The 13,795-nt window shown below is 39.9% G+C and overlaps 2 protein-coding genes across 2 annotated transcripts; both read left to right on the top strand.

Moving 5' to 3' along the window:
- Window positions 1–3: 3 nt before the first annotated feature.
- Window positions 4–3,510, top strand: LOC133484444 (solute carrier family 25 member 53-like). The gene is made up of 2 exons (XM_061786994.1): window positions 4–390; window positions 552–3,510. Exon 2 carries the CDS (start codon window positions 559–561, stop codon window positions 1,429–1,431), a length of 873 nt encoding a protein of 290 aa, XP_061642978.1. The 5' UTR covers window positions 4–390; window positions 552–558; the 3' UTR covers window positions 1,432–3,510.
- Window positions 3,511–3,817: 307 nt separating this feature from the next.
- Window positions 3,818–11,999, top strand: tmsb1 (thymosin beta 1). The gene is made up of 7 exons (XM_061786996.1): window positions 3,818–3,971; window positions 4,568–4,668; window positions 8,287–8,319; window positions 8,465–8,572; window positions 10,677–10,709; window positions 10,855–10,962; window positions 11,430–11,999. The coding sequence occupies exons 2-7, from the start codon at window positions 4,569–4,571 to the stop codon at window positions 11,459–11,461; spliced, it is 414 nt and encodes a 137-aa protein (XP_061642980.1). The 5' UTR covers window positions 3,818–3,971; window position 4,568; the 3' UTR covers window positions 11,462–11,999.
- Window positions 12,000–13,795: the final 1,796 nt, after the last annotated feature.

Below are 13,795 nucleotides of genomic sequence, written 5' to 3'. Positions count from 1 at the left end.
CCCAACTCACAGGACGACAAGTTGTAATTTCCTGGATCATTTATAAATAGGTACGGCACGCCCATGTAAGATGTTTGATTGATAGAAAAAAACGACCAATCCCTGACAACATGACGTCACAATCTTGACCAATAGTTATTCTAAAGGGGGCGGGACTATAATTGTTTAACGCACCGCATTCTGTTATGTGTGCGCGGCTACTTACAGCTAGAACTGATGAAGGTTGACCGCTTTTTTTTTGTAAATTCTTATTGTGGAGTAAAATAGAAGAACATGCTATCATCACGTGGGGCATGCTAATTAATGTTGATGTCCTCCCTTTTCGAGTTGACATCGAGAAGTCAATGGTGCTGCTGCTGTGGCTTTTGTTGTATCGTGACATTTGAAAGAGTAAGTACATATTTTGCTTCATTTTTATGTTTGTTAAAATTAGATTTTTATGGTTGGAAGTTTTTTTGTTTTGTTGCAAGGATTATTTGTTATTTATATGTGTATGGCAGTCTGGAATGAGGGTGAGGCAGTTGAAATTGATTAGTGATGTCATTTTTCAGCTCAAGGATGGCAGGAAGTGCCAAGCCTACACAAGATGAAGAGGTCCTGAGGCACTCAAAGACACGTTTCCATAGCTACCTCCATGGTGGGACTTCAAGCTTGTTCTCCACACTTATTGTCTTCCCAGTCTACAAGACTGTTTTCCGCCAGCAAATCCACAACATTCAGGTTTACCGGGCAGTAGCGCAGCTCCACAAAGAAGGTCTTGTGAAGCTCTACAGGGGGGTGACCCCACCGTTACTGATGAGGACACTCAGTGGTACACTGCTCTTTGGACTTCAAGATACCTTCCTCCGCCTGCTCTCCCTGGCCTCCTTCAGTGTCATCCCGTCCTCTGTGCTTCCTGCTGCGGCGGGGCTCGGTGTAGGAATGATCGAAGCGGTGCTATTTACACCTTTTGAGCGTGTTCAGAATGTGTTGCAGAGCGGACACAACGACCGCCGCTTACCAACACTAAAGAGTGTTCTTGTTAAGCTGAAAGCCCAAAAGCTGGCCTCTGGATACTACCGCGCCTTCCTGCCCATTGTGGCTCGTAATGCCTTGGGCAGCTCCCTTTACTTTGGCTTGAAAGGACCCTTGAGTGCTGCTGTGGCCGGGCAGGGGCTCTCCCCATTAGCGTCCTCCTTCATTTCTGGGACTGTGGCTTCCATGGCGATCAGCCTGACCCTGTTCCCTCTGTCTGTGCTTGTGGCCAACATGCAGGTGGAGGTGCAGACAGAGGTGAAAGGCGTGATGGCCTGTTGGAGGATGCTGTGGAACTCCCGGCAGAGGAGTGTCCTATTACTGTACCGCGGGGGTGCCTTGGTTATTCTGAGATCATGTATCACCTGGGGAATAACCACAGCCATCTATGACAGGCAGCAAAAACACTCAAGCTGAGCAGCTGTTTCTAGAAATAATCGAACAGAAATTCAATACATCCCACTGTGCATCTATTGGATTTTCTCAACTTTAAGCAAAATAGAATTGGTAAATTGCTGCTTCATCAACCCTTTGACAGAAAAAGTAGTACATTTGACAAGCTCAAAGAAGTGTATAGCTAATGTAGACAAAGTCTCCACTCTATATCAATGTAGTATGACTCCTTTAGTTAAGGTATTTCAACAAACACTAATCACAAGCAGTTAGGGATACTCAACTTTCAGATGAAATTTTAGTATGAAGATGAACTTTAGTTGGCCTTCTCTAAACTTTTGCAAACACATGTCCAGCTGTCCAATGTTTCAACAACTTGCCATTCTCAAGGATTTGAATGTGTTTAAAAAAAAAAAAGGGATGTCCGCTTCTATGCCATTCTGTGACTCTTCCAGTCCCTCTATACTCTATCTCTGTTATAACCTGTTGAGCTGATGACACTGACGCTCTAAGCTTAGTGGCCACTTCCGTTGAAAACATCCTGTTTGAAACCTCGCAATGGTAAAATACTGTTGATCAAATGTTGGGTGTCGTCTTGGTCTTATGATGTCGAAATGTGAACAGAATGAAGAGGACTGTTTAAATACCAATTTTAATTGAACAGGGAAAGTTGTTGGTCAATTGCTGGATTAAACACCTGTTGTGTGCCCTTCAGCTACTTGTTAGAGAACAGCAAGTTGTCTGAAAAGTACGGAAAATGTCACAGTTGGAAGTGCATTGAAAAGTTTAAAGGTCAAATTAAGTTCATCTGTAAAGGTTTTAGTGCATTTTAGGTTCATCCTGAAATTTCACCCAAAAGCTGAATATCCCGAAGTTTTTGAGAGTAGTGTATACAATAATGTAACCATAAATCATGACTATAAAAAGAAATTGTTTAAATAACAAAACAAGAAGCCATCTTCATTTAGAAAAAAAAAAGTCATTCACTCCCTGTTTCGACTTCCATGTTGCAGGTAAGAATTAATGCACTGAAAAATAAAGGTGCTGGTGACTCTCATGTGCCTTGCATTTCTACTGTATAAAAGTACTCAAGAAGCTGAATAATATCCTTTGTGTATTTTGGAGAGAAATATTTAAAAAGGGATGGATTTGTGTTCAATATGTAACGTTAAGGGTCTAGAGGTGGAATGCGGATGTTTTAATGGATTCAAAGAGTGGTAAGTGAATCCACCAAGCACTATTATTCTTTGAATGTAGATAAAATCACTCAACAAATTCAAAACACGCAAAAAAAACCTCAATATATACAAGTACAGTACAGTTTAGTCAATTAGAATATCTTATAAATAGCTTAGCTCAAAAAGTTTAACTCTTATATTGGACAGCTTCATTAAATACACAGAAAAATGCTTTTCAGAAGGCCAATTTCTACCTAATTTTTATTAAAATTCAGTTTGGTTGTTTCTTGTGTAATATTCTAATAGGTTGAGATTGTGAGTTGTGGGTTTTTGTTAGCTGTAAGCCATAATCATCAAATCATAAAACTATTACCATCACATATTTTATTTTGTGTCTAGTAAAGGTTAACTTACTTAACGGGTTTCACTTTTTGAATTGAAATTTGAAACATTTTAATTTATCAAAGTGCACGTGGACTCTCACCGTTCACAACATTAGGCACACCTGCACAATTTCCTTCTATACTGTATAATATAAGACCTGTGTTGGAAATATGTGTCCTTTACAAAAACAATAATGTTCAGTTTTGATTGAAACTGTCAGAGGTGGTATTAAAGTAAGAATACAAAAATACATGTTAATGTGATTGATGACAGTTGTGTAGAACTGCAGTGCATCATACTAAAAGTTGTTACTGCAACAATGTATTGTTTAAAGAATGTCTTTCTTGACAGTGTCAATCAGAATTGAGCATTAATATGTTTGTGAAGCCACAATTTTGCATACGTTCTCATATTTAATTGTATTAGATTGTGCAATTGTAGCCTGTGAAGTGTAAATAGATAGCTGTAGAAAAAAGCAATTAACGTTACACTAGTCATGGTTTTGCCTTATTTTTCTATTAAAGCAAATATTTGTCATGCACTTTAGTGGTTTCTGTTTGTTTGTTTGTTTGTTTTTTGTTTTTTTTACATATCAGTATGCCATGCCCTTTTTAGTCCTCTAGATGGTGGTATATCACAAATAACCACCAAGCTCTTTACCCCAAACCCCCCGCAACCATTGAAGTGCACTGAGTTTCCTGGCAATACTCAAGACAGTTCACTCTATAACTTGCATGCCCTGGCAGGAGCCAAGAATTGTACCTTGCTGTTGCAATGCGGGAATGGATAACCATGGCCGTTGCCAAAGGGGCCGCCTTTAATATTTAAATTGTGTCCAACCGAAGTGCCTGTGAACGCTGAGAGCCAATGGCATAGGTATGATGTTGGCATACAGCACATTGGGCGTGTTGCGTCGAGTTAATAAGCTGTTTGTTTAGCTCGATTCCCGTCAGACTCCTCTTACCTGCCGATCCTTTATAACACTACACAGCTCTACAACAGGTAAAATTATTGGCTGTATGTTTAGCTGCATGTGCATCCGACGTTGGTGCGCAAACGCGTATGTAATGTGTTGTAGCAGCACATTCTGCCATAATTGAATTCTAACTTGAAATTACTTTTTGAATGAACTGGTGTTTTCGCGGGACACAATGCATTGTCTTTGGGCACCTCCATTTCTAATTTAAACAGTGCACACTTTACTTTGTACATATGCTTGTTATGCTTTAATCCTCTTCTAAACATGTCTCCTGCGTGCACCATTGGCTCTCTTGTCGCTTTATTTGTCTCAGTGAATCACAATGACCGACATTAAATATGCCATGATATAACATTTGAACATGAATACAGTGCGTGTTATGAAATGTGTATTGTTTCTCGTGCCCGGGAGAGTTACGTAACTTCAGGGTTCAACCACGCACAGGCATTTGAATGGGCTTGGCTTGTGTAGGCTACCTGTAGGGGCATGCAACACGGACCGCGCCCTTAGTGGTGAACACATAATTAGGTTGTGTTTAGTTATGATTGAGCAACACTTCACTTGAAAATTGTGATTTTGATTATCTTTGCTTTAAAAAAATAAAATAAATAACTTGCAGAATGGACAACAATGCCGTCAATGACGAAGTAACGAAATTCAATAAAGAAAATCTGCGGAAGACGCCAACAACAGATAGAAGCAGACTTCCATCTCAAAACGGTAGGTAATAACTTTTGAGGACAATAAAATGCCATTCAACGGCCTTCGGCTGTGCAACACCTCCTGGCCAACGGTGAATCGCACTTGCACGACTTTGGATCAGGTGTGAACTGTGGATACACACCCAATGACAAACAATAACTCTTTCAGTTCACTTGATGCAGTGTAGTACAGTATGTGACTCAACGAGAGCCTCATTGTCCTCCGCAATGATCATTGATTTGTAAGATGTTTATGAAGTAGAAAATGATAACTTCTCCAACTGCATTTAAATATTAATAATGTGACTATGAATGTTCACTTTGAACCACTGGATTTGTCTCGTGTGTGTAAGTGCAAATAAATCCATGAAATGATAGTTCAACACAAACTTGAATAGTTTACATTAAACCCAAAAAAAAAACGGTGCAACTGGAAAGTATTCACTTTTTCCACATTAAGTTTTTACAGCCTTATTTCAACATGGAATAAATTCCTTTAGGACCTGAACCATTTAAGGACTGTTCCATTTAATGCTACCCACGTTTCCAACCTGTTCAACAGTATATTATGATCGACCGTATCAAAAGGCGCACTGAGATCCAACAAGACCAGAATTGACACCTTTCCCAAGTCAGTATTCAATCGTATATTATTTAGCAATTTGATAAGACCAGATTCTGTACTGTGATGAGTTCGGAAACCTGATTGAAATTTGTCAAAAAGTCCATTTAAGTTCAAGAAATTGCTGAGTTGAATGAAAATAACTTTCTTAACAATCTGGGTTATGAAAGGGATATTTGAGAGGAGTCTTTAGCTTGCTAACATGGAAGTGTCCAGCGTTCTATTTTTTAGAAAAGTTTTAATGGCAGCTACTACTAAATAGCAAAAATAAAATGAAAAAGTCATTATGTGGTGTTGTGTGTAGAAATTTGGGGAAAAACTAAGTTATTCCGTTTTGAACTAAGGCTTTATGATAACAAAATGTGCCGGCACGGTGGGCGACTGGTTACCACATCTGCCTCACAGTTCTGGGGACTGGGGTTCAAATCCCACCTGTGTGGAGTTTGGGTGTTCTCCCTGTGCTTGGGGGGGGTTTTCTCCAGGCACTCCGGTTTCCTCCCACATCCCGAAAACATGTGTGCTAGGTTGATTGAAGACTCTAAATTGCCCATAGGTGTGAATGTGAGTGCGAATGGTTGTTTGTCTCAATGTGCCCTGCGATTGGCTGGCGAACGGTTCAGGGTGTACTACGCCTCCCGCCCAAAGATAGCTGGGATTGTCACGTTTGGTCGAAGGCGAGGAAGGCAAGGCAAAAACATGGAGGACCCAAGTGCAGGGGAAAAAAACCCAAAGGAAAACAAGGATCATGAAAAAGTCTAAATACTAAATTAACAGAGTCCAAAATCTAAACACAAAGTCACAAACACTTGAGTAAACCCAAAACAAGAAACAAGACATGACTGAGCGACAACTGGCAACTATGACACGGCACAGACAGAGACAATGACAACGACAATGAACCGACAAGAACTGAAAGAAACCAGGGAACTAAATACAAACAGATTGACGAGACGAGGAACACCTGGACAAGACACGAGTGGCTGGAGAGCGCTGATTGGTTGACACAAGGTAGACGAGAACAGGTGGACACAACAACCAAATGAGCACACGACAAGCATGGAACACAGGAAAACATGGAACAAAACTAAACACAACCCAAACCAAAACACAGACCATGACTGGGACAGGCTCCAGCAACCCGCGACCCTAGTGAAGATAAGCGGTAGAGAAAATGGATGGAATGGATAACAAAATGTGGAAAAGGTGAAGCACTGTGAGATATTTCCGAATGAGCTAAAACCCCAATTCCAATGAAGTTGGGACTTTGTGTTAAACATAAATAAAAACAGAATACAATGATTTGTAAATCATGTTCAACCTATATTTAACTGAATACACTACAAAGACAAGATATTTAATGTTCAAACTGATAAACTTTATTGTTTTTAGCAAATAATCATTAACTTAGAATTTTATGGCTGCAACACGTTTCAAAAAAGATGGGACAGGTGGCAAAAAAGACTGAGAAAGTTGAGGAATGCTCATCAAATACCTGTTTGGAACATCCCACAGGGCACGGTGGCCGACTGGTTAGAGCGTCAGCCGCACAGTTCTGAGGTGCGGGGTTCAATCCCCGTCCCCGCCTGTGTGGAGTTTGCATGTTCTCCCCGTGCCTGCGTGGGTTTTCTCCGGGCACTCCGGTTTCCTCCCACATCCCAAAAACATGCATTAATTGGAGACTCTAAATTGCCCGTAGGCATGACTGGGAGTGCGAATGGTTGTTAGTTTCTATGTGCCCTGCGATTGGCTGGCAACCAGTTCAGGGTGTACCCCGCCTCCTGCCCGATGACAGCTGGGATAGGCTCCAGCACGCCCGCGACCCTAGTGAGGAGAAGCGGCTCAGAAAATGGATGGATGGATGAACATCCCACAGGTGAACAGGCTAATTGGGTACAGGTGGGTGCCATGATTGGGTACAAAAGGAGCTTCCCTGAATTGCTCAGTCATTCACAAGCAAAGATGGGGCGAGGCTCACCTCTTTGTGAACAAGTGCGTGAGAAAAGAAGAGTTGTTAACCTGGACTTAAAATCATGCCCACTTGGGGCTGACGTCACTTCTGTTGGCAACTTATTCCATTTGTGTGCAGCATAATAGCTAAATGCTGCTGCACCACGTTTGCTTTGGACTCTGTGCTCCACTATTTGACCTGAGTCTGTCGATCTCAGAGCCCTACTGGGTTTATATTCCATTAGCATTTCATTCATGTATTTGGGATTTAAACCGTTTGAGCTGCAGCTGTTTATTGTTCTTTTTAGGGAGTCCAGTCAGAAGACCATTACAATAGTCAAGTCTAAGTCTACTTGAGATAAAACCATGGATGAGCTTCTCCTGGTCTGCTTGAGACATGCAAACCTTCACTCTGGATATGTTCTTCAGATTGTAAAAGGCAGTTTTAGTAATTGATTTGATATGACTGTTGAAAGTCAGGTCGGAATCTGAACACCAAGGTTTCGGACTTGGGCTTTGGTTTTTAGAGAGAGTGACTCCAGGTATTTACTAACACCAATTCTCTTTTCTTTATTGCCAAAAACAATTATCTGAGTTTTGTTGTGGTTTAATTGAAGACGATTTTGGCTCATTCAGATATTTATCTGTTTTAGACTGTGACACAAAACCTCAATTGAACTGTAGTCATCTGCTTGGTATAACTGTGTGTCATCTGCATAGCTATGATAGTCAAAATTAAAGTTATGAAGAATTTGACACAAGAGTAGCATATACAGGCTGAACAGGAGGGGTCGAAGAACTGACCCTTGAGGGACCCCATAGGTCATTGCCATTCGATGAGACTGAACACTTCCAATGGTTTCAAAATAACTCCTTTCCTCAGGTAGGACCTGAACCATTTAAGGACTGTTCCATTTAGCCCTACCCACATTTCCAACCTGTTCCGCAGTATATTATGATCTACCATATCAAAAGCCGCAATGAGCTGTATATGACGTTTTTCTACCGTCACTATTGTATCATTAATTCTTTATTCCTGTTTCTCTCCCTTTTGATAATTTTTTTTAGAGATTGATGAGGAAAAGAAAATGATGAAAGAACGTAAGTATGTAATGAAAATAAATGCGTTGTGAAGTGATCCTTTGAGAACAAGGATATTTTATTGTTATAGGACTAATTGCGCAAAAGCACTTTTTTGTCGATGCACCAGTTTACACAATAAGATGATAATTTGCTTTTCAAACAGCTTGTAAAATGGGCGACAATCCCATCAAAGACGAAGTGACGACCTTTAACATGAAAAAGCTGCGGAGGACGTCAACACAAGAGAAGAACAAACTTCCGACTCAAAGGGGTAGGTGGTAACTTTTGAGGACAATTCAATCCCATTCACCAGTCTTCGGCAGTGCAACACCTCCCGGCCAATAGCACCTGAAGACTTTGGATCAAGGGTCATCTGTAAATACACACCCAAAAAGAGAATAACTCCCCTAGTTCGCTTACTATTGTGTAGAAGTATAGTTCAGTATGTGCCTTCATAAAAACCTCATTATACGCAACAATTATCACTGATTTGCATAATGCTTATAAAAACATGATAATACAGATAAGCATTTTCACAATTGCATCAAATGCATTTAATTATTAATAACTTGACTCTTTATGGATGTTCATTTTGAACCAATGGTTTTGTCTCTTGTGTGTATAAGTGCAAATAAATCTATGAAAGTACAGTTCAACACAAGCTTGAATAGTTTACATTAAAAAAAAGTGCATCTGGAAAGTATTCACTTTTTCCACATCATTTTAACATATAATTAAAAAAAAAATAATAATTCAAAATTCTACTCATATCACCCCAATGAAATGTTTGCAACTTTATTAAAAACATAAAAAATAAGAAATCACAAGTACATTGGTATTAACAGTCTTTACAGATGCTCATACTGTATATTCCCCCATTCACAGACACACACATTTACACATCAATGAACAGCTACTGCCATGCGGTGCCAGGAAAAATGGGAGCAATTTGTGGTTCAGTAGCTTGCCCAAGGACACTTCGACAGCGCCCATTCAGAGCCGAGATTCAAACTGTCGACCCTTCAATCACTGGATGACTGGCTCTACTAACTGAGCCACAGTACATAGTGCAGTCACAAAGTTGTCCTGGCTGTGTAGGGTCTGTTCTGATGGAAGATTTACCCTTGTGTCAGTGTGAGGTCAATAGGACTCTGGAGGAGGTTTTCATCCAGGATGTCTGTGCATTTCTGCACTCATAATTTCCTGACTCCTGACAGTTCCTGCTTCTGAGAAAACATCTCCACAACATGATGAAGCAACCACCATGCTTCACTGTAGGGATTTCATTTTGAAGAGGAATAATTTGGAATGCAAATGGCCAGGTGATGAGCGGTGCTTGTTTTTGTCTCATCGTGTTGTCTGGCATTCACACCGATTAGGAATTCTATCTTTGGTTCATCCAACCTGATAGTTTTTCCTCTCATGGTCTGAAAGTCCTTCAAGTGTTGTTGAGGAAACTGCAGGCGGGCTGCCATGTGCCTTTTTACCAAGGAGTGGCTTCTATCTGGACACTCTTTAAAACAAAGGAATGCTGTATCTCTGACAGAGTGACTATCGGGTTCTCGGCCATCTCCTTGACTCAGGCCCTTCTCCCCTGATTTCCCAGTTTAGATCGGCGGCCTCCCTAGGAAGGCTCCTGGTGATTTAGAACTTTTTACATTTTAAGGATGATGGATGCCACTGTGAGAACTTCATACAGGAGAAATTTTTCAGTGTCCTTCTCCAGATCTTGGCCTCGAGACCATTCTGTCTTATAGGTCTACTGACAATTCTTTTGAGTTCATGCTTAGTTTGTGCTCTGACAGGCACTGTCAACTGTGGAACCTTATAAGACAGGTCTGTCCCTTTCCAAATCATGCCCAAGCAACTGAATTTACCACAGCCGGGATAGGCGCCAGGACACCTGCGACCCTAGTGAGGATAAGCGGTACAGAGAATGGATGGATGGATGGGTTCCAAAAGAAGACTCTAAATTGCCATGTGTGAATTTGAGCGTGAAGGGTTGTTTGTCTATACTGTATGTGTCCTTGATTGGCTGACAAACAGTCCAGGGCGTATCACAAAAGAGCTGTTGAAACATCTCAGCCAAGGATGATCAATGGACACAGGATGCACCTCAGTTCAATTTTAAGTTTTATGGGAAAGGCTATGAATATTTGTGATTTCTTAGCTTTTTAGTTGTTGTTTTTGTGTAGAATTTTGAGGGGAATTTTGTTTTTTTAATTCTATTTTGAAATAAGGCTTTATCATAAGATGTGGAAAAAGTGAAGCACTGTGAATTCTTTCCGAATGAGCTGTATATGACCTTTTTCTCCCATCAGTATTGTATCATCAATTCTTTATTCCTATTTCTCTCCCTTTTGATATTTTTTTAGAGATTGATGAGGAAAAGAAAATGATGGAAGAACGTAAGTATGTAATGAAAATAAATGCGTTGTGAAATGATCCTTTGAGAACAAGGATATTTTATTGTTATTGTTATAATTGCGCAAAAACACTTTTTTGTCGACGCACCAATTTACACAATAAGATGATAATTTGCTTTTTAAACAGCTTGCAGAATGAGCGACAATCCCATCAAAGACGAAGTGACGACCTTTAACATGAAAACGCTGCGGAGGACGTCAACACAAGAGAAGAACAAACTTCCGACTCAAAGCGGTAGGTGGTAACTTTTGAGGACAATTCAATCCCATTCACCAGTCTTTGGCAGTGCAACACCTCCCGGCCAATAGCACCTGAAGACTTTGGATCAAGGGTCATCTGTAAATACACACCCAATAAAAGAATAACTCCTAGTTCACTTATTATTGTGAAGCAGTTTAGTACAGGATGTGCCTTAACAAAAACCTCATTATACTCAACAATTATCATTGATTTGCATAATGCTTAGAAATAACATGAACATACAGATAAGCATTTTCACAATTGTATCAAATGCATTGGTAATTATTAATGACTTGACTCTTTATGGATGATAATTTTGAACCACTGGTTTTGTCTCTTGCATGAGAATACTGTTTATACAGAATACTGTAGTTTAGATACATGACTTTTTTTTTTACTCCTGTCAGTATTGTATCATCAATTCTTTTTTTCTGTTGGTCTTCCTTTTGATATTTTTGTAGACATTGATGCTGAAAAGAAAATGAAAGAATGACTCACCCCTTGCTCAAGCATGGCTTCGTCTCGCCTTCTTCCATATGATCCCGTCCCATCTCCTGCCTCCATGTGCCAACATGAGTTGATCAAAAAATATGTATTACTGCCTTAAAGTCATGCCATATCTTATATTTCTCTCTTTTTTAAATGTAATTTAGAAATGAACAGAATGAAGTTTTGGTTTGCTTTTTAAGAAAGATTTTGACATTAATAATAATGAAACTCTGAAAATGTACCTTTTTTTTCTGAGTAGTGCCATTTAGAAACTACTGTGGAAAATAGTCCAGAGAGTGGCTTTTTTTATATAACAATCCAGCTCAATGTCAACACTTGCACACTTGTTTTGAATTTAATTTGCCACAATGTAACGAAAAGTCTTATATTTTAGATGTAGCAACAGGAAAAAAGTGCAAAATAATGAAATTGTGAAATTATCCTTTGAGAACAAGCCTTCTTTATTTCTATAGGACTAATTGTGCAAAAATATTTGTTTGTCAATGCACCTAATTACACAATAAAGATGTATGACAGTTCAATATATCATCCATCCATCCATTTTCTACACCACCTTATCCCAGTTGACTTTGGGAGAGAGGCAGAGTACACCCTGGATGAGCCACCAGCCAATCAGGCATCTACACAATGGTGAAACAAACAATCACTCACATTCACACCTACAGTAGCCTATAGGCAATTTTGAGTCTTCAATCAACCTAAAATGCATGTTGGGCAAGCACGTGGAGAACATGCAAACACCACGCATGAACGCTGTGGCTGAGATTTGAACCCTAAACTTCAGAACTGAGACCGATGTGCTAACTTCAATCAGTGTGTGTTGAGTTATGGAATAAGGTTTGGAAGTCAACTATCAGATTTACAACAGATCCAAGCCTGCCATAGAGGGTGGATTTACTACGAGTGTCATCCATCAATGCATTGATGAAATCAGTGTTCTTTTACAACAAGAGTAGATGCACCTAAGTGAAACAGCAAGATCAAAGCAATGTGAACACATTTTGAAAAGGCTGATGAGCCAGTCAGGGAAATTGCATGAACTGGTTGAGCGTGTTTTGTTTCATGTAACTCGAGTCCCTTAAGATAGTGCCAGCTGTTATTTTCCAAAACAAGCTTGGTGAAACGTTCACAGGGCAGCAACTACTTATTGAATTAAAAAAAATTAACATCCATCCATCCATTTTCTGTACCGCTTATCCTCACTAGAGCCGCGGGCATGCTGGACCCTATCCCAGCTATGTTCGGGCAAGAGGTGGGGTACACCATGAACTGGTCGCCAGCCAATCACAGGGCACATATAAACAAACAATCAGTCACACTCACATTCACACCTACGGGCAATTTAGAGTTTTCAATTAACCTACCATGCATGTTTTCGGGACGTGGGAGGAAACCGGAGTACCTGGGGAAAAAAACACGCAGGCACAGGTAGAACATGTAAACTCCAGACAGGCGAGGCCAGATTTGAACCCAGGTCCTCAGAACTGTGAGGCAGATGTGCTAACCAGTCGTCCACCGTGCTGCCAATTTGAAATATACAGTATGATATAAAACATTCAAGATGATGAGTTCTCCCCTTCAGTGTCGGCCAAACGATCAACCTGTGCTGTGGTGTTTGCTGCACAAGAAGAGCCAGCAAGCGCTGTGGCAGGAAGACTAGTGATTACATGCTTCATTCACCATGACAACATGTAATATTATGTGCAATTCAAGTCCTGGCATTTGTATTTTTGCTGCATCCAATTTTTTGCTGCAATTTCTCCCCTTTGCACACATTCACAACTGCAAATTTAAAAAAAATCTTTATTTAAATCTTGTCTTATTGTATCTTATTTTCTTAATCTATTATGTATTTCACAAGTCTTGAGATTTATTGGGCTAATCTGGGACCTTGGGTATGAAATTTCGTGCTATATCATATGTAAACGTGTATTGGTATGACAAACTCCTTGTGATAGTGTGATAGACTCTAGGGGGATTCCTTTGATGGGAACTTTAGATACAAGTCCTCCAATTTTCCTGACACACCTCGTACAACACTACAGTTGCTGCTGCTGCTGCTGTTGTTGTTGTAGTTGTGACTCAGCTTGTCCCCAAGTACAGGAAGTACACTTTAAAAAACTATTTATTTGATTGCATTTTCTTATTTTATGTTTTTACACAACATAGTGCTATTTTTCTTTAATTAAACACGGAACAAAAATAATATGGTGTTTTTTTTAGGGGGGGGGCTGGAACAAATGAATGGCATTCCAAATGATTTCAATGGGGTATATTGATTTAATATACGAGTAAAATTTCGCTCGTGGTCACGTGA

Source organism: Phyllopteryx taeniolatus, chromosome 10, assembly GCF_024500385.1.
Source record: "Phyllopteryx taeniolatus isolate TA_2022b chromosome 10, UOR_Ptae_1.2, whole genome shotgun sequence".
Classification (NCBI taxonomy): Eukaryota; Metazoa; Chordata; class Actinopteri; order Syngnathiformes; family Syngnathidae; genus Phyllopteryx; species Phyllopteryx taeniolatus.
Note: the sequence above shows the minus strand (reverse complement) of the source record. Positions and strands in the feature narration are given on the sequence as shown.